The 25,325-nt window shown below is 39.9% G+C and overlaps 1 protein-coding gene across 2 annotated transcripts in view; it reads left to right on the plus strand.

The window, feature by feature from the left end:
• The window catches only part of LRFN2 (leucine rich repeat and fibronectin type III domain containing 2), a 152,486-nt gene extending 146,769 nt beyond the window's left edge, over positions 1–5,717 (plus strand). For both annotated transcript variants that reach the window (XM_054280139.1, XM_054280138.1), the window contains one exon: positions 2,956–5,717. In XM_054280139.1, coding sequence (XP_054136114.1) covers positions 2,956–3,874 — 919 coding nt within the window. In that variant the 3' untranslated portion in view covers positions 3,875–5,717. The remainder of the gene's footprint in view (positions 1–2,955) is intronic.
• The last annotated feature ends 19,608 nt before the right edge of the window (positions 5,718–25,325 follow it).

Here is a 25,325-nt window from a genome sequence, read left to right on the forward strand (position 1 = left end):
ATTAATTACTTAACTCCTAGTACTCCTGAAATTGTTGCTTATTCCTGTGCTTAGCTGTTCTTTAGCAGAATAATTTGAATATTTTACAAGAGTATTTAAGGTTTATTTGCAGAAACAGCCAAAATTCTTTATTTAGATGTATATGGAGACTTGATTGCTTTTTCCTTAGTTGGGACTACAACTGTAATCTTTTAAAACACAGTATTAGTCCCACTGTTGTCACAGATGTTACTTCCAGAATTCATTGAATTTAGAAATGATTCTGTTTCTTCCAGGATTCATTGAATTTAGAAATGATCCTCGTTTCTAAGACGAGGTTTTTATTATAACACATTTCAACACAGTTAACCTGTCCAAGTTTTAGGACTAGTTATGGCCTCAATTCTGTGCATTCAAAAATGGAATGGCTATACACTTCTTGCCACTATTCACCACCTGCCAGTCCTTGAAATATTCTAGGCAGTTTCACTTCCTTGGAAGCTTATGTGTTTGAAGAAAGCAAGTTGTAAATTATTTGGGCTATCAATGTTCACTGAAATTGGGCATAAGTGTGTGAGGCTGAACAACTGTATTTCTATTTTTATATGTTTGTTTGCTTTTTTAAAAGAGCCACATCCTTACCTGAGGCCAGACTGAAGGGTTGTGAGAAAGCCTACATGCAAAGATCACCCACCAGACACGTGCAAAGCTGTAAAGTGGGTAAAACAAGGTGTTTGCTGCTTGCTCGGAGACTGTGGAAATCTCTTGTCTCTGTGTTCCACCAGTGCAAAGCCAAAGGAGCCACTCTAACAGGTGGTGTTATAGTCCTGTTTCTCCAAGGGTTATGACCCAAGTACAAGACCCAGTTTGTGGGCCTGACTACTCTTTCTGCTAACAGTGCAACTTGTTTGCAATGAGGTTTTACAGTGAAATGGCTTCTTAATGACTTAACAACTGCAGAATTTTTTTAAGTTTTGGTCTGGGATTGGTGGTGAAAAGTGGAGTATAGCACTACAGGAGGAGATAGGAAGCATTTGGTGAAACTAATTAAGGGTTTAAAATCAAATGTTTTATGATCAGTAGCATTCTGTTATTCCATATATCATCCTTGGTTTGTGCATATATACTTGAACAATTCAAGAAAGTGCAGTTTGCTATGAGCAGAGGTGTTCTATTCACAGAGACACAGGGAAAGCAGAACAATTAGAAATAGCTTGAGACCAAATATTTAAACTTTTGGAAACTATTTTAGCAACAGTATCTGGAGTGTTTCACGAAGGCTGCTTTATGACCTCTCGGCTCATTCTGAATAGCTCATCTGTATCTGTGTCAAACAGCTACATTAGGATGATAAATGTGCCCAGAATTTCAAATACAACATTGAGTAAACCTGCCAGATGATGTTTATATTCCAAGTGTCTCTCATTGATATTTCTTTTCCTTACAGAATTTTTTTTTCTGTGCTTGTTTGCTTTTTAGAAAGAAGCCACATCCTTGCCTGTGGCCAGACTGAAGGGTTGAGTAAGTGGGGTGAATGCATAAATGCAAAGATGATCAGAAAACCATCTTGGCAGTGCCTTGACATTGCTGCTTCTCTGTGCAGGTCTATTCCCTCCCACTGCACAGAAGGGGCTCTGCAGAGCTGCAGTTTGTGCTGGCTCTGGCAATGATTTGAGCCTAAGGAAGCCTGGTTCTCCTGCAGGGAGTCTGCCTTGGTCCTGTGCCCAGGCCTTACCCTCCCAAACAGTCACACCAGCTTACTGTGTGCTCTGAGTGCCTGTATGGGCTCCCTTGTTGCTGATGCAAAAAACCTGCAGGTATAAGTTGTAATGGGCTGGTTTAATTTCAGCTTTTTTCTCTCACCCAAGCCTGTAATGTGGCAGTAATGAGAAACATGCATGGGGTATCTCTCTGGTGTTATTCTTGACTGCCCACCAGGCACTAAATCTGGGATTCCCCACTCTGTTCCACTAATGTGCTACAATTTTCACTGGTTTGAAATGGGGGTAGACTACGTTCATTTTCATCTGCTAATTTTGAATGCTAGTGATGCTCTAATATTGCATGAGTTCAAATGACTGCTTAAGTGTTGTGGCAGCAAAGAACAACTTCCATAAATGTTCCAACTTGGAGCACAGCTTTGGCCCAGCTATTTGGTTTTTGGAAATGGATTTATACATGAGTAGAATTTTTTTTATTTTAAAGAAACCTTATTTCCATACCTATATCTTCCTACCTCTCCTCACAGTTCCACAGCCCATACTGCCAATGCCAGCGTTCCCTTCTCACTCACACAGGGGAAGGTGGTTGCAGTGATAAATTTCTGGCAAAGATGATGATGGTAGCTGCATTTTTAGGAGATATTTCCCACAGTGGGGAGTAGGAGGATGAGGAAAGTAAGTGGGAGAGTGGAGAAAAAGAGAGAAATGGTTGCCTGCCTTTCATTCTCAGTCAATGAGAAAACTGAGTGTAGACCTTTGCCTTCACAAGGTAAGTAACCTGCCGATGTGAGACAGAAAATATTCAGGCACCTGTGAAGGGATGTGACAACTGCCACGCTGAGTCTCAGCAAGCACAAGGGTCATTTGCATACTGAGAAAGAACTGCTTTTTGTATGATTTTATTCTGAGTTATTTGTTCAAGTTTGAATATATTTCAGATTATGACAGATGCAAGTGAGGAGAAAAAGAATCCCCAGTTTAGTTTTGTCTGCTTTTTCTTATTCCCTTTATTGCACAGTTGAGAGCTGGCCCTCAAAACTTGCATGTTACTGAATGTTGAGATGTTGAATCCTCAGGAGCTGGGGAGCTGGAATGATTGTTTGAATTTTATGGCTCTGAATTTATGGCTCCTCTCTGCCAGTACTCGGAACAGTTAATATCACGTTGTTCTAATCTCCATTCTTTCTTTTACCTTTGTTCCAAGACTAACCAATTCTTTTTTCTTTCTTTTTTTTTAATTTTTTTTCTTTTCAAGGATGATACCAGCTACAAACAAGGCCTTTGTTGTAACCAACCTTGTTTCTGGAACAGGCTATGACCTCTGCGTCTTGGCAATGTGGGATGACACGGCCACAACCCTTACTGCCACCAATATTGTGGGATGTGCCCAGTTCTTCACCAAAGAAGACTACCCTCAGTGCCAGTCGATGCACAGCCAGTTCCTGGGTGGGACCATGATTCTGATCATTGGAGGCATCATTGTGGCGACCCTGTTGGTGTTCATTGTAATTCTCATGGTCCGCTATAAGGTCTGCAACAATTCCCAGGGCAAGATGTCTAATGTCAGCAACGTCTACTCACAGACAAATGGAGCACAACCAGTTCAGAACGGAGTCTTGCCCCAAGTCAATCCCAAAGTGGTGGTGAGAAATGAACTTATGGAGTTTAACTGCCAGTCTGCGCGGAGCAGCATCTCCTCTTCCTCCAGCTCTGCAAATAGCCGTGACTGTGACAACTACAGCCTCCAAAGTGAACAGGGCACATTGTCCAGCAAATGGAGGCCTCCTTCCCGGTCAAAACACAATATTGACCGGCTAATGGGAGCTTTTGCCTCCCTGGAACTGAAGTGTCAGAAAAAGGAGGAAGTGACAGACTCCAGAACTTCCACGGTGGCCCGCCACTCGGACAAAGAGCCACTGCTGGGCCAGTCAGAGTCCAAATTCCGCAGCTTCCTCATGTTGCCTCTGGAGGGCAAAACTAAACGTAGCCATTCTTTTGACATGGGGGACTTTGCCACATCTCAGTGTTGCACCTACCCAAAAAAGATAACAAACATTTGGACAAAGAGGAGCCTCTCGGTCAACGGCATGCTGTTGCAGTATGATGACAATGACCTAACAGGGGCCAAAGGGACTTTCGGGAGCTCAGAGTGGGTGATGGAAAGCACGGTGTAAATATCAGTGTCTCCCCCTTTCTCTTCTCCCCTCATGTGCTATAAGTGTGGTTTGCTTCAGGGCCGTGCAATTGGAAAGAGAGGGGAGGAAACATTTCCTGTTGTACTGGCCAAAAAGATAGGCAAGCAAGTTACAGGAATAGTAAAGGAAAAGGAGGGTCATGAAATGTGAATAGGCACATATGGTACCATTCCTGTCTGGCCCCTACTAAACCATGTGTGAATGTTTCAAGGAATTTGCTAGTTGTATTTAGCATTGCTTTCCAAAAGTTACTCAGACTCCTGGTGAACCTTCACCCAAGATTAAACAAGGAGGATGAAAAGGGGTTTAACAGCAGAAATTTAATTTTTCAGGGTTTCTTTTTACTTTCTTTCTTTGGTTTTGTTTTTGGTGGTTTTTATAATAGCACCTCTTTTTTTTTTTTTTTTCCTTAACCACAGAAATACACTTCTGTGGATATGACTGGTGCTAGGATATATCTGGTTGTCATTCCAAGGAATTTTCTCAAAAGTGCAGGCAGGGCACCCACAGGGGAAGATCAGAGTAAATTGTTTAGCATAATCTCATGGTCTTAACTGTGAAACTGTGACATCTGGGCAAACAATAATTGTTGTTGAATGGACTTTTGTTTGGTATTTAATTATTTCTCTTCTGTTTTGATTTGTTACTGCTTTTGAGTTGCTTTTTTCCCGCAAGACAAGGTATGTTTCCATGCATATTTTGGTTTTGTTTTCAGCCTCATCAAATTCCCCAGATCCTCCCCATAAAGGAGGATATGTACAAAGGTCAAATATCTGATGTACTGTATAACTCACTTCTAATACCATCCCTTTTTGTCCTAGGAAAAATTAAATCTAGGGATAAATTAAAAAAAATCATCCTCTTTTTTCCATCTCCTTCATAATCTCTTCTTGTCAATGCTCAAGGCAGATTGCAGCAGATATTGATATCTGTAGGGATGTTGCTATAAAAGATGAGGAAAATAGTTATCAGGATACCCTAATAAAGGATAAAGAAAAGGAAAACAAAAGTAGCTCCTGGGAGCTCTCCACGTTGTGGATAGCAGTGGCTTCTGGTAGGGGTCATGCTCTCACTCCACTAAAAGGAGAGACTTGCACCCTACTGTGACAAAAGCTCCTTGTTCTGTACGGTCACCATGACATGTCTTTACTGTATCAGTAACATCAGGAAAATTAAGTTTTTGTGTATTTCGGGTGATTGGTTATGTTCCAAATTAGCCACAGAAGCTGAGTAAAATTTGAGTATCACTGAGGAGGGGGTGAGCCATGTCTCCCCTGCATTACATAAAGCCCTTCCCCAGTCTGGTGCACTCCTACTCCCCTGTCTCTCATCCTCAGGAAGACACTTGTAACAGGAGCTCTTCAGGGTTTGTAAACAGAGCCTCAAACTGGTTTTTGGTGAGCATTGCTGTGGTTGTAGAAATACACATGGCCCATCCAGCAGAATTTATTTTCTTTACCAATTTTACTGTGATTTCTAGCATTCTGCTGGCTACTGCAACTGTCCTGTCATTTATTTATTTATTTGTTTGATCAGCTGTTGGGAACCATTCTGAAATTGCACATTGTTACTATGATTTTGTAAAAGAGGTGGAGAAAGTATGCAAGGCACAGAGAAAATAATACATGAAAAAACTCTATGTATATTTTTTTTAAAAAGTTCAGAGATATATTGTGACATGGCTGTGTACTTGATCTTGTATTCGTCATGTTTCCTACTTGGAGTTTTAGATAACAACATCCCTGTGATCAGAATATTTTTTTCCTTTATTTTCTTTCTCTTTTTTTTTTTCTTTTGCTACAAAATGTACAGTAAAAAACATCCTTGGAAAAAAAAAAAAAAAGCCCCTGCTTTTCATTTATTTGTTATTCTGTGGTCTGCTTTGAAACCTAAGAAGTAATTATTTTTTAATTATCTTTAAAATTTAGACATTTGCTTTTTCTTTACCACAAACTGTCTTGGACTTCAGAATTTTAGGTATAAAGCAGGAATCAAGAAATACATACCTTTGTGGAATGCATGAAAAAGATTTTGTAAAAGGCATTTCACCTCTTTTTCTGTTGTTACATTTGTACAAGTCTATATTACTAGAGTACTCTAAACTCTGATCTAAAATCTGCAGACCGAAGAGCTAGCATTTTTAGACTTAGGACCCAACTTTCTGTAGGTTTTTGCTCAGACTCTTTCTCACCAACAGCATTAATAGATTCAAGAGAGATCCAGTCAAACTCTATTCGGAACATTTTTCAAACTCTCTGTTTTTCTCACACTTTCTGAGATGAATGACACCTCCAGTGCCAGAATCTACATAATCCAACTGTCCAGATGGCAGTTCATATTAGCCGTTAATGACATGTTGCATTTATGTTGCACTGAAAACTCCTAAAGAAGTTCTTGTAGTGAGTTAGTAATTTTCTTTTCCTTGTTCCACTGTGGTACACTTGGATTTTTTTATTATGTTGCTACTTCGCTCTGAACATGACATCTGGGTTGTTTTTAATTTAGACTTTGAGTTCATTTTAAATATTAGTAACATATGCAGCCATGAATTTTCAAAATATATCACATACTTAAAGAAGAATACTCTTTCACATTCTCATATAAAATTAAAAGAAGTAAGCCAACAGATGCCGTTTTAAAATAATGGATAGTTGCCAAAGAACCAAGGTAATAAATTCCACACTCTAGCAGCTGCATTTATTATGGTTAATCATAATATTAATTCATTTAGCATTAATGAATGAGGTTCAATCCACACCAACTGATTTGCAAATACTGAGCAAAATTAAACAGGTGCTGGGTAACTCCCTTTTGTGCTCACAGTGCTTGGGAGGAAGAGGATTCAGGGACTCAGAGATGAGGCAGGGAGCCTCACATCATTGAGTCAGCAAGTGGCCAGACCTCAGAGAGGGTTGGAGCTGCTTATGGGTGGTGATCATCCTTCAGGTGCTACCAGTCACTGCCCTACTGCCACTATCAACAAAGCAGGCCTTTGGAATTGTCCTGTGGCTTCCTCTGTACCCCTCTGAGAGCTGCTGAAGACAGCTCTGTAGTTTGGGCTGCATTCTGAATCCATGCCCTAATTGCTAAGGTGCAATTAAGGCCCCAGGGTCGTCCACACACAATCTGACCAATCTCTACCTTGGCTCTGTTTTCCTGTGTGTACCTCACTCAGCACCTCTGGGTTGGATTATTCTTCTGTTGTACTGCCATAATACCGTAGTAGGGATTCTTTTTTGCATCACTTCTGAGCACAACTGCACATCCGTGTTTCCTGAAATGATTCATAGATGCCCACCCACTTGGTGCAATAAATATTTTCACTCATCACTGAGGAGCTGAGATAGCTTTGATGGCCTAGCCCTCTTATCTCAGAAGAGAGACGAAGAGAGAACTTCTACACTGAGATGTTTATATGGTGTCTCTCAAGTAAATATGGGATGGTCTGATGTGCAGCTGCACTAACCATGTTTTAGGGGCAAAGGCCAGGTAGTGCAGATAGTAAGGAAAGCAACAGAGATCAACAGGAGCCTTCAGAAGAGAGAAGTCTGAGATATTAGGGGGGCTAAAGAGTTTAAAGTGAGGTCTATGGGAATAATTAAAGACATCTGCATATGCATATGAAACTCCTGTAAGTTCATTTTTTGAGGTGTTTTATAACAGTGGAACTAGCTTTTTTCCTAAAAATGTATGTCATTGGCTTGAAAGAATAAGATATGATTCTACTCTTAAATTACACAGTTAGGCCTGCTAAAAATCCAACACAAATCCCCAAAACATCATCCTATCATCCTGGACAATATTAAGCAAGATGACAAAATGAAAATTTCTGAAAGTAGTGATTATGTGGATTTCATTTGTTGTCTGCTAAGAACCAAATGGTTGTATGAAATGAAAATAAAAGTGTGTGTATGCCTGTGTATGTACATATGCATAGCAAAGCAGACCAGACTATTTCCTTACATTTATATCCTTACAGATTACATGAACTGGAATATATTTCTGGTTTCAAATGTTCTTTCTGAGTTTGCCAGCTGTAGAGAACAGCAAACTTGCCCACTTTTTTTTGAGGAAGATAACCCATATGATATGTCTCCAAACTACCCTCTTTACTTGGTTATAATTGGGATTAATTCACTTGTGAAGCAATGCATAACAAAGAAATGAGATGTCTCTCTGCCCAACATGATGTGAGATTGAAAAGGTGGCAGATTTTACTTTGCTAACCTTGTTTATATTTCAAATCATGGGACTGATCTGCTCTGGCAAGAGAAGAAAATAATATTCCAAATGCCTGCTTGTTTAATTTCTCACTCTTCACCCAGCAAACTGTTGCAAAGACACATAACAAAACACAGTCCTTGGAGGTTTCTGAATGAGTGCAACAAATGCAGCAACTTTAATACAGCAAATTTAAGCATTCTTACCCAGAGAGCAATGAATAATTGTACCTGATAGCTAAGAAAATATTTTAGTCTTTGAACAGCTTGAATGTCACATCTGCTTGCAATGTTTTGCACCCATTAGCCCGTGGGTAACCCACAGTACACCATATGGTGTTCACAGTACCCCCTTCTACCCCTTGCAGCCCATTTCTCTGGAACATTTTCTCAGTGACTCTGTGTTCAGTGTTTGTAAGTGGACAGTTCTGCATGTGGAATTATCAAGAACCTTTATTAATATCTTGCGTATTTCACCTTTAAATTCCCCGAAACATGATTATGAGATCCCACTGAAAACATTAAATTAGGGTTGGTTTTAGGCTGTGGGCCAGATGAAAACCAAATCAGAATGCCTTGAAACTCTTGCTTTCAGTATAGGAATTTTATGTTCTGCAGTATGTTTTCCTTGTCCTAATTAACCACTCCTTAATCCCCAGAGGTACAGCATTCCTTAGCATCAGCTGTCAGAAGGCCCTACTACATGAAACAGTGCCAGATGCTTATTCCCGGTATTACACTTCCAACAGATGGCAAATGTCACAGATATAAATACACATCCAGATACAGATATATCAGCAAGTGCAGGCATTTGTATTCAAGCATATACATCCCCATGCACATGTGTACACGTTGCACTCTTTATCTGCATGGTTTATGATGTACAGGTTTCCTAGCTTGGCGATAAATGAACATTTACATTTTTCATTAAATACTAGTGGAAGAAAGGGAGAGAGAGACCAGAAACCTCTTCTTTATAAGAAGCAGATTATTTGATAAGCTGCATCTCATCCCAGCTGGGAGACATCAGCACTTCAAATAAAGTTAATTGGTGGTGAAAGGGTTCATTCATTTCCTATGACAACAGTGAAGTCTCAGCTCCTCTGTTAGGGCATTTATTCAGCTGATGCTCTCACCACATGATGCAGATAAGTCTCCTGTCAATGAGGACTTGTGATCTGCAGCCACGGGGAGTTACTGTTCTGCATTCACTGAGGACATTGTGCAAGCTCCCAAGGACCTTGCTTCTTGGGAGAGGGCAGCATCACATGTTATACTCAGTCACATGAGGCACCCAGACACAAGGCAAGAGAAACACTGAAAATCAATGGCTTGTACAAGAAGAAAATAACTTTTAAATCCACAAATCTTAGTTTGAAAATAGGAGAGGAAAATGCTCCATTGATTACCTGTACATTTACAGAGGTGGGCATCAACTTATGGCAAAAGTTGGCCCATAATATTTTTCATGCAATGAGAAATTGAATGGATAGCTTAGATGACACGTTTTAAGTTTCTTCTGTGGGACTAATCTATTTTAAAAGTATCAATACTCCTATCCTCTTCTCTTCAATGAATAATGCAGACTAGTTTAATGCTGGGCTGTTAAATACCACCTATACCATTTATGTGTCAAATCACAAGACAGGTGTCTGAACAGGAAGAAAAGACTGTTGTTTCAGGGAAGCTGCTCCTCTTTGACAGTGCTGTTGGTTCACAGGCATGAAATGCACGATCTGAGAAGGCACAGGCATGATGAAATGCCATCTTTATTCCCTGAGTCTTGATGAGACTTAAAGTAAAATCCAAAGAGTGGATGTGCTAATCTTCCTTCTTTTGAGCATGAGTCAGAGAAGGGAAACTTCAAATAATTAGGCTCATAAATGTGATGTGCCATAGACAGAAAAATGGTGCTCATCAGACGGATGAGATCCAAGTGTTGCTGCAGCAGGGAGTTAGTTGCATGCTATCACTCGTGGAACAGCCATGCACAAAGACTGCTGAAGCAGAATCCAAAGAGGATCACTGCACAGGTCACAGCTGAGACATGAGGCATGGAGATGTAGGAACATGGTAGATCCAGCTATTCCATGCCTAATAAATCATTCTATCCTGGTATCCTGTGATATGACACTAGTTATTTCAGAGAAAGTACCTTTAAGCAAACTTCAGAGAACTCTGTCCCAAAGCCTGATGGGCTTCCCCCTGTCCCCTTCTCCATAAAGAAGCAAAGAATTACTTCCAAAATTCACACCCTAAAAAATAAAGCACAGCAGAATTAAAACTAGGACAAGAAAGAAAAAAACTCTGGAATAGTTTTCCAGATGAAAAGAAAAAAAGAGGAATGTTCCCTCTTCTTTTGGATTTCCTGCCTTTGAGTCTCTCAAGCTTGACTTTAAAACAAGATAGTTCTTATCATCTGCAACTGGGTTGCCTGAGGGACTTGGAATTGGACAGGTGAGTATTTGCAGAGATGACGAGAATATTACTCTTTTACAAGAAGGATACAGTGCACCTTCTGTGTGCTTCACAGTCACTAAATGCAGACCAAAGTTCTTGGCAACAGAAACAGCAACAACATTAAAACACTTCATAAACAACTTCATAAAATATGAAATTTTGGGCCATAATGCAAAAAAACTGAAAAACAATCAAACAAACAAAACTCCAGCACCCCAAACAGTGACTTCCTTACCTAGATTTGAGAAAAAAAGACCAGATATTTGTTCTTGTTTTCAAATATACCCCTGAATTTGCATATAATAAAAAACCTCTGTAGAAAAAAAGATTCATTTTCTAAGAGATCATTGCATGCTACCAGGTTGTGTAATAATATCTGGAAATCAGATATGAAACACTCAATATAGCACCAATTTGATCCTAAGAAACTGGTGTTCCTGAATTTTGGGCCAGTAGGAGATAATGTCTTTTTTTTTTTTTCTTGTTTAATAGAAGGCCATAAATTATGGCTTTCTGCTGAAGAAACCCCAGCGGGATTGTGGACCTTTAAAATCAGGTTGTGAGGCCAATTCCAAGCTCAGCAGGTGCATGAAAATGCAAACAGGCCTGAGGCCATTAGTACAAATGCTTTTAACAGCTGCCAGAGAGCCTCAGCTTGCTGTATGGTTGGGCTGCTACACAAGCACATCCAAAATGACTGCACAGACCCAAATGATTGAAATGTAGCTGCCTGTGAAACTCTGAGTGTTGACTAATGGGTAGCACTGGTTAGAAGTCATGAATGCAGATGAGAGCAATACATGTTTGGCTGCAACTTCTGGGCTGCAGTTCCCTGTACCTGCTGGGTGCCCAAATCAGAGCATCACTGCTGGTCTAGGCCACCAAAATCTGAGAGATGAAGCCACCCAGGTTGTATTTCCCTTACAAAGACCACTGAGCACATCTGGATAAGATTCAGGAACATTTCCCTCCTTGGGGAATTTAGGTTACAGAACCCTGCAGAACCAGTCCAGAAGGGGAACCCCACTTCTACCATTTAGATCAGCCTGTAAGAATTTGAGTTTATTTGAAATGGAAGGAACTTACATCTCTAGCTTGGCCTTCCAGGACTCATCACCTTCTCTCATAGCCCTCCAGCCCCCTTTCCCATCCCCCAATGAGATTTCATTCCTTCTCTGTTTCCTTTCTTTACTGATTTATCATTTGATTTCATCCAAGAGGCTGTTTTTCATCTGCTGTACACACCAGCCCAGTCAGTGCCATGAAGTAGCTGCACACGACAGGGGAATGAACATGGCTGATGTGATTTCTGGCCATGCTACATTCTCAGTTACTCTGCTGCAACTTTGCTGCTGACTGCACTGACTTACAATTACAACTGTAATTGTAATTGATGATTACAATTACAGTTGTTTGAATTATTCACTGTAACAAGCCAACCAAATGTACTGAGATTCTTCATCAGCCACAAACTGAGGACTCAAATTTCTGGAGATGTGCTATCATCTTTTAGTGTTCTCTCAATGGGTTCATGAACTCAGATCAGTTCTGGGGACCTTGCTGTATTTTCACTCCTAAGTAATAATTTGGGGGTGGCCATTTCAGTGAGATTTCTCCAGAATAAATCATAGAGCAAACAACTGACCATAAATACAGACTAAACAGAGCCCCTAGGTTTATCATGATTCCAGCAGGATGCAAAGCATAGACATTAAGAATATCAAACTGGTGAGCCAGTCTTCAAAGAGCTAAAATATATTACTATGTCAGATATTTTATATTTGCTATTAATGTCACACTGTTTAAATTGCATCTGGCATTAATATGGATGATACCAGGTGAGCAGCTTCGGAATTAATCTCCAGGACAGGTGACCTGGATTTCATTTTAGTGAAGAGAGGATCTCCTACCCTTCAAGTGCCTTATCCTCTCCCGAATATTTTTGAGTGTCTGCTCTATATGTTTAGTAAGCTAATTGCTGTAAATATTTATTTTATGTAGTTATATAACTTCATTCCCATAAATGTAGAATGCAGTGAGGCATGTTCCCATTACCCATATTATTTGTGGTATATATAGATGGGCAACGCTGTTGTTCAGAATGAAATCCCATACAGATACCATATGTTTTTCAAAATCCACCAAAATAAATATCCAGTCATTCAAGAATTTATACCCTTACATTTAAACCAGAGTAGGAAAAGAAGAGCTAAATATGATGTAACTATTGACAGAAATATACACATATGCTTTCTGCTCAAAACTTGAACCCCAAATATTCTGAACAGAGGTAGATCTAAATTCTTATGTGTCAGCAGTCTTTCCCAAAAGAGCAGGGGGATATTTTCCCACAGTGATAATAATTTCCCTTGGGTGTTTTTTCCCTTGTTATTTTTCACCTGATACAATGCAGCTGACGAAGGAATGATGCTCTCTTTACTACCTCCATTGGTGACAACCCAGACAGACTCCAAATGTGTGTGGTATTGGTGTGGTTTGCTCACTACATGTTGTCTTCAACTCTTAAATATCTTTGTCAGTTACTTTTCCTGCACATGACTGCAGGAGGAATGGTGTTTCTACCACTGCCTGTATTAGGGTACAGTACTTCCACATGAGTACAAGTATTCTCCACTCATTATTTGCTGTTTGTCTTGCCCTCTTCATCACTTGGCCATAGACAAAATTGTTCTGGTACAGCAAGGGGCTAGAAGTAATAACATTGGTTTTACCACAAATAGCTGTATAGGGAATGTAACAGCTGAAATTAGCAATATAATCACAAATCCTAGAATAAAACCTCCTTTTGCAAAAATATCTGAAAATGAGACTAAGATTTGCTATGAAAACACAACAGAAACAAAACAAAATTCATTGGATGATTTATCTAGAAAATGTAACTCTAAGAGCTTTAACAGTGAGTTAAAATGGAAATTATAACGTTTCCTGAACTGTGCTGCACCTATATTCAGAGCAAGAAAATGAGCTGAGAAGCTGATGTGAGGTTATAGCGTGTAGTTTGCAACCCAAGACTGTACAATTTCTAAAAGGGTTGTGAAATTCCTGAAGGAGAAATGCAATTACCAGAAGCGGGATTAACTAATATTAGTTAATCAAATTTGAAAGGCATTTCCTTAATGTCCTTTATGGAAGGGAAAAGGAAGGTAATGTATTCAAATGAGTTTTGAAATAAATAAATTATTTTTTAAAAGGCTGAGAGTGGATTTGCGATCCAGACCTAATACTCAGTTTGCTCCTAGTACCCAGATTATAGGAGATTATCACAGATCAAACCCCTCTAACAGAAAAGAGCCTTTTAAACCACCTCAGCATTGCCCTTATTAGGAATGAAGGAGAGAGGCTCCTTCCACTGGGGGGAAAGGAGCCCTTAATTCATGTCTTGTCAGAAGAAAGGCGCTTGCTTCAGCACTGAGCCAGGTTAGTTATGGCCCTAATTTACACAGCACCATGTCTTCCTGGAGGAAGGGACGACACCTTTAAGTAATAATGAACAAGTGTGCATCGACAGAATAATAATCACAGATTGAAAAGGTTACAGCAGAGAAGGTGGTAAAGCTAAGTGCCTGCTTTAATTCCACTGGGTGCCATAATATCAGGACTCAGGACCTGCACTTACAATATAAAATAACATTAGTGTGGCAATTAGGACTTAATGGTTTGTGGAGAGAAGTCTGCAAGACTTTATAAAAACATCTAAATTAGTCTGTATTCAAGTTTTACATCACTCACACTTTTTTTCTGGCTGTATTGCCCTCTCCCTCAAAGGCATAGTTCGTTTAAAATACTGGGAAGAAATGCTAGAGGAACTGGGGACACTTCTCAGTTTGTATATATGGGTATAATCTGAATTTCAATTATTCAAATTGAATAATTCTTTCAATTTATTCAAATTAAAGAATCTGGCCTGGGGTGCACAAATAAAATTGCTGACCTACAGCAAATGTTCATTTGCTCCAGTAAGCAAACAAAAAACCAAATCAGTAGATGTATTGACCTGGTGTCCTGGTCACTAAATTTTGACCTATCTTAAGGTGCATACATCCTACAGCACTTAGAGAAATACTACTCCAATGAGACCTTTTTGAGTGAACTCATATCCCACACATTTTGTTTGGACCTTCTGCTTGTCTCAGAAGGAAGAAGTCACCCAGATTTGCAGGAGATAATCTACAATTTTTAAAATTCTGCTGAATTCTGAATTCTGTCACCAGAATAGCAGGGTACCAATGACCTGCAGTGCTGGTCTTGCAGAAAACCTTGGAGAGCATGTGGAAATTTCTCCATGTATGTGGGATAAGAAGCAGGCAAAAAACAGGGCTCTGTTTTTTGAAGTCCCCCACATGGCACCAGATTTTTGACTTCTATGAAAATACGTTTCTTCAATAGTTTTCATATATGACTTTCTTTCAGGCATCAGTCAATGGCTGACTGACTGTATAAATCTCAGGCCCTGAAAGTACACAAAGCAATTGTCTCCATTCCTGTCTCACCATCACACAGTTCTGAAGCTGTCTGAAAACTGAATTTACACATAGTTCTCTGATCATGGGTGGCAACAGTTGATTTCCTCAAATTTACAGTAAGAACTGACAGAAATGAAGCATGTCCTTGCCTCTCCATTGATCTCTCTTCCCTTTGCTTTCACACACATACAAATTTTCTGCTTCAATTTATTGTGTATCTTATCTCTGGTAGATATGTTTATATGACTGTATATTCTCTGCCTGAAACTGAAGGCTCAGACACCACATAGGTCTGCATTGATCCAGGTACTGACAGTGCAACTATTCTATTCCTTCCAGGAGAGATTTCAAACCATTCCTTTCCTTTTAGGATAGGCTTTTTGTAGGTTTGTTGTGAAACAAAAAAGTACATGCAGGGTTTTGATTCCTGTCTTTCAATAAGTCTGTGAAAATATACAGGCAATTTGGAAAAAAAGCTCAAAACACTCCTGAAAAATTCTTTACTGTGAATTAAAGACGCAGAAACAGGTTGTCCAGAGAAGCTTGTACATATCTACATCCATGCACACATCTATCTAATAATGCTGTCAGAATTCAGAGACAGACACGGAATTTTCATTTTTCTCACCAAAAAGAAAAGTAAAATGGCCAAGCTTATAGAAAGGGAGGGTTCCAAATAGAGAGACTGGATGCAAAGACACTGTACAAGCAGCTGTCTGCCTCTAGTGCTGATCATGATATTAATTCCTTACTGAAAATCAGGGACTCTACTCACTTCACTTAATTTCCCGCTCTTTTCAAAGGAGAAGAACTTCAGACACTGCCCCTTTAGGTATGGTTTCTTTCTTCACTTCTGTGATAACTGGACACATAAAAAGCATCAAGAATTAGGATTAGAATTTTACTGCAAGACCTGTGTGAATCAGGGAAATGAGAATACAGCAAGATGAGGCAGGGTAAGCAAACTTATCTTCTTATGGGTGCAGGATTGGTTTACATGATCTTCCCATGTTTTTCTTCCCTTCCCCACTGTGGAGCAGAAGAGTAAAATTAAACTCAGTAGGAATAAACGTATTACTTTGGTGCCGGGTTTCTAAGCTTATCCCTACCTGGTGCATTGGAATTTGAATATTTAATTACTGAGTTTATCCTTTTGTCAAATACATTTTTTAATGTAATATTCTGCTCTTCTTTCTGCCTGCTGTGTGGGGAATGTGTATATGCTCATGCCTATATACTGCCCATGTAGTACTTGTCCTTTTAAGCAGATACAAGCAGGAAGGATTTACATATTAAATACCAATTTTTTTTTTTAATAGCTGACCTTACAGTGATTAATGACCAAAACCACAAACTACCCTGATTTCAGATTCAAATCTTATCTCTTTTGAACACAATCACTCCATAAACTTGTAGCATTAACAGACTACGTTCAAAATCAAGTGCAGAATCACACATTAAACAAAAAAAAGCAAATCGTTTTTCATAGAAAAAAGAGTCTACTTCAATTAGTGCAGACAGTGACCTTGAAATTTTTAGTTTATTTTAATTTTATGAGACATTCAGATCCTGGATTGATGGGGACAGAATAAATATCCAGTCTGAATCCACTAATTAGGCTGATTTCTGGCTGAAAACATTTTGGTAAAAGAGCTCTATGTTTCATTTAGGTAAATAATAATGGGATCTGCAACTGCTTTTGCTGGCATGAAAATTCTGAGGTCTGTCACTCTGTGTGCTTCAAGGCAAAGTATGGATCCAAAGTCAGTGATTTTTATCGTGACACTGCTATATTTGGTATCTTTCATAAAGGTCCTATACTTAAATTATTTTGACAGATTGTCAGCTTCCATTAAAAAAAAAAAAGTTTTTAGCCCTCCAGACTATGGAAAAAAACCTCTTGACTAAATTTAAAGATCAGAATGTAATTCAAATGCCATTTTTTTGTATTTTAACACCATAATATCTTGTGATTGGATTGTGATGAGCCTTGCTCATGATTTTTTGAAAACTTAAGGCCTTCCGTCCTGTGTGTATGACTGGGTCAGAAGGAAACCACATCCTTTCTCACTTCAGAATAAATCCTGTTGACTTTGCCTTTTACAACACCTGGAAGAGTTGACAGCCTGCTATAGGACACTTAAGCTGGAGATTCCATGGGACCCACTAGAGAAGTCAGCCCTTCTCAGGCCCTACTAGGGACACCCACTGTCAGCTACAAACCTAGGGTTTGTCTAACCCAATTCTTCAAGAGGAAAACAGCAAGTTAAGTTCTCACTGCCAGCTGGAGGTGTCTCAGTTGAGCATCACACACTACACCTGCAGCTCCCTGTGTCCCTGGGGGCCCCAGCCCGGCACGCTAAGCCGCTAACAGGATAGCAGCCCTCCTCCACACCTCCAGCTCACTGGATTTTGAGGGACAGAATGAGGTTTAAGGTTAACTACCTGCTTCCAGAAGATTACAAATAATGAAGTAAGGCAGGCATGTGAAAAGATTCTGAGGACTCCTGCAGGGGGACACAGCACGGGAGCCTCCTGCCCCTCAGGTGGCACGGGTGGGTGGGGATTGCCAGGCTGGCATAGGGACAGCTGGGCTGGTGCTGCAGGTGGCCACATGCACAGCTCCCTGAGCCATCTGCTCTGAATTAGACTGGATTAGACACACAGCACAGACAAATCCCTTCCTGCTGCTTGTGTGAGATAGATTTATCCCATGTGAAATATGGCTCCGAGGAAGGGGTTACCTTTCTCACTTGCTAGGGAAAGGCAGTGAACAAGGAGAGAGTCTACAGCCAGATAAAATAAACAGCACCCCTAAATGAGAAATGACACTTTTGCAGGCAGTCTTTTTTTTTTTTGATAGCCCCAGCACAAAGTAAAAAAAAAAAAAAAAGTAGGACAGGTACCAAAGACTGCATGCAGGATTCTCTGAAGACAAGAAAAGGCACAGGTAGGTGAAGAAGTCAGTACAAATAGCACTGGATTCATAATTGTTTTACAGAGATGGAGGGTGCATAAGAGGAATGGACAAATCTGAGGCAAAATGTCCTTAAGCACCATTTACATCACAGCTCCAAAGAAAAAATCCATTTCATTCTTGACTTTCCTAGGTGGTTGTCTTGCCATGGGAGCAACAAAACAAACAAAAAAGAGCTGCGGGGTAAGCCTGTCATTAGTATTTCAGGAGCCTGTACTTTTTATCCAGTTCTTATTATTTTGCTTACTTTCTGCACACATACTGCTCCCTGAGAGGCTGTCCTGAACCCAATGGTCATGACCCAGCATGGCTGTGTAGCCCTGTGGGTTTGTGAGGCACTAATTGTGCTTACTTATGCTTTTTCCACCTATATAGTGGCCCTTTGGCAGAGCAAATATTTACTTCTTTCTTTTCCAAACAGCTGCTGGTTCTGCCTTACAAATGCCCACTTTTCCTTGTGAATGAAGCACACTGGAAAACATAAGGGAACAATGGAACAAAGATGCCAGTCTCCAGCTTCAAGAAACTAAATAAGAAACAGTTCCAAGTGAAGTCAAGCCCTGTACCTGCCTCCCTAAACCAAACAGAGAGTAGTGCGCACTTTTCCATGTTACTTGCACCTACAGTTCAACTCTTTTAGAATGAAAGCTCTCCTTGCCTTTATAATGCTTGGGAGCAAAGAACGGCAAACAGTGAACACAGAGCCATGCAAGAGACTGAAGCAAGGTTGGAATGAAAGCAAATAAAAAGGAAGAGAAACACTATAGTAATGGCAGTGACTACAGGTTCTGAATATGTCATAAGAAGAAGGAAAAATGCCTTCTCTTTCCAGATCCTGTGCAAAAATAGACCTTCATCACAGAGTTTAACACTGTTATATCAGGAAACTGTAAGGATTTAACAGTATCAAACAAATTTTGACACATGATATTGAATTTTTTTACAATAATAAAAATTAGAATCAATTAAAACCAATGGAATTATCCCAGACCTGTATGTGTTATATTGTCTAGGACTAAAAGAGGGTATTTTTTGCCATTTCTAGTCAGAAATTACTAATTAATAAAAGAAAAAATATTTATATGAGTAGGTTATTCCTCATGAGGCATATTTTTTTTGCATAATATTTCAGGAAAATACAGCAAAGCTGTCATGAAAGGACATTTCAGCTCCTTTTCAGAAATAAAAGGCTTAATTTTCCATTAAAACGGGTGTTTTCTTCCATTATGAAATGAAAAAATACAACTCAACAATGCAAAATAAATTGAAGAATGGTTTTCTTTGTATTCCAGTTGGAAATGAATGCTATTTTCAGTATTAAATTTTCATAGAACAAGAAATCTATTTCCTATGAAGTACTAATAAAGACAACCATATGACTAATCAATCTTATTTGTTTCAATGCCATCATCTTTGACATAAAGAAATGCTGTACTTCCAAAAGCTCTAATTTTTTATGTCCCTTAAGACTATATCGGCCACATGATAGTTTTGGCAGTGTGCTGTGCTGTGTGGTTTGATTATGCAGCAAAACTTAATAGAAATTTCATGTTTAGCATATGTTTTAATTGGTCCATACATTAATTGAACAACTCTGTACATAATTATATAATTAATTAATAATATAATTAAACTCGTTACAATTTGTGCAGGCAAATCTTTTAACTACCATATTCAGATTTTCTAGTCTTTTTGATAGGCCTAATCTTCTATCTTACTTCTGAATGGGATCTAGTAGTGGTACTGCACAGGTTTCCCTGCACTTTACTGGAACACAACTTAGTTAACTGTATTACTTGATGAAGTTTGGGGAAAATGCTGTTGCCAAATTTCAGACAAATTCTTTGAATAATCCTGAAAAGATGACCAAAATATTCCTGGATTCTGTTCACACTTGACCACTTTACTTCTAAACCAATCTACAAAATTTTTCAGAAAATTTCCCATATTTTAGGGAAGAAGTGAACAATTTGCTTGTTGTGATCCTTTCATTTCCAAATGACCCCAAGATCATATGTTAAGTGGTACAAGTGAGAGGTCAAATGAGATTGCTTACAGAATACAGCAGGCATCACACTGGATTAGAAAAATGTCAGCCTAGCTTGCTGTATCATCTCTGACAATTTTAGCAGCAGGTTCACAGGTGTTCTGTGACTGTAAGCTAAATATAACCCCCTTCTTTGGTTTGACAATAAATTCTATCCAATAGGACTTATGAGCCTGGCTGAGGTCTCCATATACTGGGTTCTGCGACAAGGTTTTGTCAGGGGGGGACTTCATGGGCAGCTTCTGTGAGAAGATCCATAAGATCCTCCCATCTCTAACAGAGCCAAGCCTGCCAGCTCCAAGATGGAATCACCACTGGCCAAGGCCAAGCCCAGCAGCATCAGCAGTAGCACCTCTGGGATAACAGATTTTAGAGGGCAGGGGAAAACTGAGCAATTGCAGCCAGACCCTGTGGGAAGCCCACACTGGAGCAGGACCCATGGAAGAGGAGCCCACACTGGATCAGGTTTGCTGACAGAACTTGTGAGCCCATAAGGGACCCACACTCAAGAACTTGTTCCCAATGACTGAACCATGTGGAAGGGACCCATTCTGGGGTAGTTCATGAAGAACTGTAGCCTGTGGGAAGCACTGAGGTTTGGATAAGTTTGTGGAGCACTGTCTCCAATGGATGGTATCACACAGGAAGAGTGTGAAGAGTCCTCTCCCTGAGGAGGAAGGAGCATCAGAGAAAATATGTGATGAACTGACATTCCCTGTTCCCCTGGGCAGCTGCAGGAGGAGGAGGCAGAAAAAATCGTGAGTAAAATTAAGACCTGGAAGAAGAGAGGAGTGGGAGGAAAGTGTTTTAAAATTCAGTTTTATTTTTCGTTACCCTTCTCTGATTTGGTTGGTAATAAATTTCCCCCTACTCATATCTCCTTTGCCTTCGACAGTAACTTCTTAGTAACTTCTTAGTGGTCTCTCTGCCTGCCCTCCTTTCAACCCATGAGCCTAAAATTTGTATTTTCTGTCCTCTGCCCAGCTGAGGAGAGGAGTGATAGACCAGCTTTAGTGGGCATGTGGCATCCAGCCAGGATGACCCCTTCACACACCAGTGAATAGCTCACTGGAGTTTATTTACAACATTAAAAACAAGTTCACACATGCAGGTCTTTCTGGTGGATGCACAGAAGAAAATTAATGGAAGATCAGTTTGTCTCTTCCATTTAACTCTGCTTACCACTGATACTGGAAGTTTCTGTGGTCTGCTGCTAATTCTTTTAACTGGCACTTCATAATTACATGGTCATACATCTGTTATTTAAGATAGGTGGTTGTCCTTAACGGCTCTTAATAAAATTAAGACACACCCTTCTGAAGGTATTACTTATTTAGTAATCTCATGATATCTCTGTAATATTTTTGATTCACTCCCTTTGTGTGTCCCTCTGATCCCACTGCTCCTGCCAATGCTATGTGGCAAAACAGTACCATTGTCACTTCCAATTTCCCTGGCAGGAGCTGAGCCAAGGGCTGTGGGCCTAATGAGGTGTACCCAACCAGGAGCAAAATGCAGCTCCACTTCTATTCCCTGGGTGACAACTATTTTGTGAGAGCAATCCATACCTGCTTACCTTCAGAAGTGGAAATAAACATGCGTGCATAATTACAGGTGATCTCCTGCCCTGCCAGGGTGGGGAGGGAATTGGGCAGCCACGAGAAGCATGGGACAATCCACAGGCCGAGCCATTGAACACGTTCTGCTGCTGTGATAGCAGCATCTGTCTTGGCTAGTTAATACTCTCGTTTGTAGCAAACAAGAAGGGGCATTAGGCTTGTTTCTGCAGGTGTGAAAAGCAATCAAAACCTCCCACTGACTTGAGGGAGGGAGCACAAGCAGGCGCTTTGCAAGGACACAGTGCTGCTGAGTGCTCTTTAGATAAGGCTACAGCAAGAGCACTGTTAGGAAAACAGACAATAAAGAGAAGCAGAGCACTTAGGCTGGGATTAATTTTACCTACTTTAGCCATCTAAAACTTTAGTACCTTACATAGATTATTCATTTAAACTCTCTCTGCAGAGGAGGGATGCACTTCAAGAGACTGATTAATCCTTTATGCTCCATCAGCAGTATATAGGGGTGTCTTTTACAGAATTAGGGTGATGTATTCTCCCATAAACAGGTCACATAAACTCTCTGGATGGCCACCAGCAACAAAGATAGTGAAATCCTTTGGAGATGACCTGCAATCTGACTTTAGTTAACAAGCAGAATATTATGCTTTCCATTACCTTTAACTGGATATATATTAGTCCACAGTAGCCAAGGAATAAAATCATACTCTCAGAGGACCTGGTAGGACTATTTTATGCAAAAAAATTGTTTAAATCTGAGAAACTATGGAAATGCATGGGGACAAGCAAGCAACGATGAGAGTAAAAAATATCTTCCTGTTTTGTCTCTGCATTTCAGGTTTGATATTTCCTGACAATCTACCTATTGGCACTTGATGCTGTGACAGTACAGATTTGCCAATCCTTCTCTCAAGCTAAAATTCTCTGTTTGTAGGGAGAAAACAACAGGAATGAATGGCACCGAATCCACATAAGATACAGAGAAATTTTTGGGTGCCTGTTATATCTTGTGAGATAAAAACTCTGATCAAGCCTAGAAGAATTTGACAAGGATATGTTTGCCAGGTTCCAAGTAAGCCAACCTTGCAATAAATCACATTTACCATGCTCACTTTTACTGAGTTGCACTGAATTTGAATAAGTGGTGCATGAAGGGCATTGAGACAGGCTTAATGCACAAAGTTTTATTAGTGGGGTCTGGAGGTGAAGATATCTATACCAACCTCCAAGTTACTAAAGGTGTTAGAAACAATGGGAATAGAAAGACACAAGCAGGGGTAAAAGCCAAAGAAGGCTTCTCCCTGTGACCAGCTGGGAGTCATTGCCAGGCAAGCATTCCCCTCTGCGGTCTCCCTCATAATAGCAGGTTATATAATAGTGATGGCAGCCATCCTCATCCTCATGCTCATCCTCATCCCCCAGCACTTCATACCTACATCACAACCTCTGCCAGGTCTTATAGGCTGTTCCCATTTGTGCTGCTCTTCATGCAGCATGCTGGCACACTTAGCTGGTCAAAGGCATTGCACACAGACTGGCACAAAGCTTTGGTGCAGGTGTTTCACTGGATAATCCTGACCAGGCATGTAGGTGACCACTGCCTGCTTTGCTGTGCTCTAAGCTTTGTGTTTCTGTCATAAAAACTAAAATTAATAAGATGAGCTGTAGCAAAGGTGTAGGAAGAAATTCTTCATGCCAATGGCAGCTGCATCCTGTAAGAACTGTCTATATGGGCTGGAAGGTACAAGAACATGAGGCCAACCCTGTGTGTCCAACAGAATAAAACAAGTGACAAACTGCCCTCACAGCTCAAAGCCCTGCCACAGGAGCCCTGGTGAACAGTTACAGTGAGCTTTGAGCAAAGGCAGCAAACAGAAAGTGTTCAGCTTCACAGTGATTGCAGCACCTAAGGCACTGTGCAAGAGGAGAATGTCTTTTGGCTGTAGTATTCTTTATTTCAGAATTCCTCTTCCTTAAAGCAAAAATCCCCATCCCACTGTAGCAAACACATTGTGTTACACAATTCTGAAAAATGCTGTAGTGTGGCTTACAAAGTTTCCAAACAACAAATGTTTATATTTTATATTAAATTCACAAAAGTGTCATATTTTCTTTCCCTTAATATCAAAATTTAAGTCTATTTTTACAATGCTTCGAATTTGTTGAAAGTAAAATTAAACCTGGAAAAATATTTGCCACTTTCACTTGAGGACTTAAAAATCAAATCATTGACCTGGAATTAGCTGTAACGAAATAACTCTTTTATAATGTGAAAATATTAAAGTATCTCTTTGAACCATATTATACACAGCCTTTTTTCTTTCTCAGTGGTATGTTTTTCCCTTCATGCTTTGCTTTAACCACCTGCATTAAACTTGCACCTTCACATGTAAACATCCTGGATTTTACTGTGATATTCTTTTTCTTCTGATAATGTCCTCTTTCTTTCATTCCCTATCTTCTTGTCAAGTTCTCTTTTCCTTCTTTGTTGCACTCTCACTCTCTTCTTTTCTTTTGCAACATGTCCAAGAAAAAACCTGGAATAAAAATTTCAAAACAGGCTGTCTACATGTGTCATGGATAAAGGGATCTTTCAAGGCTTTTTAATTTCCATGAGAAATCAGAGCAGGTTGTATAATCCCTTTGAGGACTATGCTCCCCAGAGAAATCCTTTGGCCCACAAGAATAAAGTTCTTCCTTCTCACTCAGTAGAGAGCCATGCCCTCCAGATCCATTGTCTTCCTTTAGAAAATACATGGCAAAGGTGGGGTCCTCTTCCCTTAAACATTTCAGATTTTCTCCCTAGAATGTCCTAGATAATGGAGAGAGAGATGGTCTTTGGTTAGTAGGTAAGGAAATAATGACTGAATCAAATTATTCCAAACTTGAACTGATAATTGAGTTCTTGGACACTTCACAGAATGAGAAATTCCACTTTGGTGAGGAGGCCTAAAGTCAACGGCACGGGTTGGTGCCCTGATATTTGCACAGATTACATGACATATATGCTTTGTCAGTCAAATCCTCTTCACTGAGAGTCAAAATCTAATGCCTCCCTCAGACCCAAGATAACACATTTCTGGAACATCCTTCCTTCCATGTTTCTTCACAAATATTCTCGCCTTTCAACCATGTATTTCTAACTTCTTATGCTGGGCCCTGAGTGTGAGGAGAAGACCTTTACCGTGTTTCTACTCCTACAAAAAGCACTCAGTCATCATCAGTCAACTTAACTGGCCATTATCCACTGTGAAGACACAATGCAAATAAAACCTGCGTCTGCTTTTTTACAAGAAAGAATGCTTCTTTTTCAGTCATATGTTAAAAAGAAAAAAAAAAACCGAAAAAAAAAAAGAGAGAGGGACATGGCAATTTCCAATTAGCAGCCTCTGTATTCCTCTGCACTCAGTGTTTAAAATAAGTCGATTGAGATTGTAGACTGTGCACACAGTGATAATATTGCCGATGCTGACTTTGCAAAGTACGACTGTGTCCTTTATGAAACAATCATCTCTGCCTGGAGGAAGAGGCAAAGTAAAACTATGGAGAAACCATCAAGAATCAAGAGAGCAGGCGAGTGCCAAGTGCCTGTAAGTATACAAGTACCAAACTAAGCAGAATTTACCTCTCCACCCACAGTATGGCAACAGAGAAGCCCTGCTCAT

The sequence above is a fragment of the Melozone crissalis genome, unplaced genomic scaffold (genome assembly GCF_028551555.1).
Source record: "Melozone crissalis strain CALT ecotype California unplaced genomic scaffold, PUWL_Pcris_2 ptg000027l_1, whole genome shotgun sequence".
NCBI classification, from domain to species: Eukaryota; Metazoa; Chordata; class Aves; order Passeriformes; family Passerellidae; genus Melozone; species Melozone crissalis.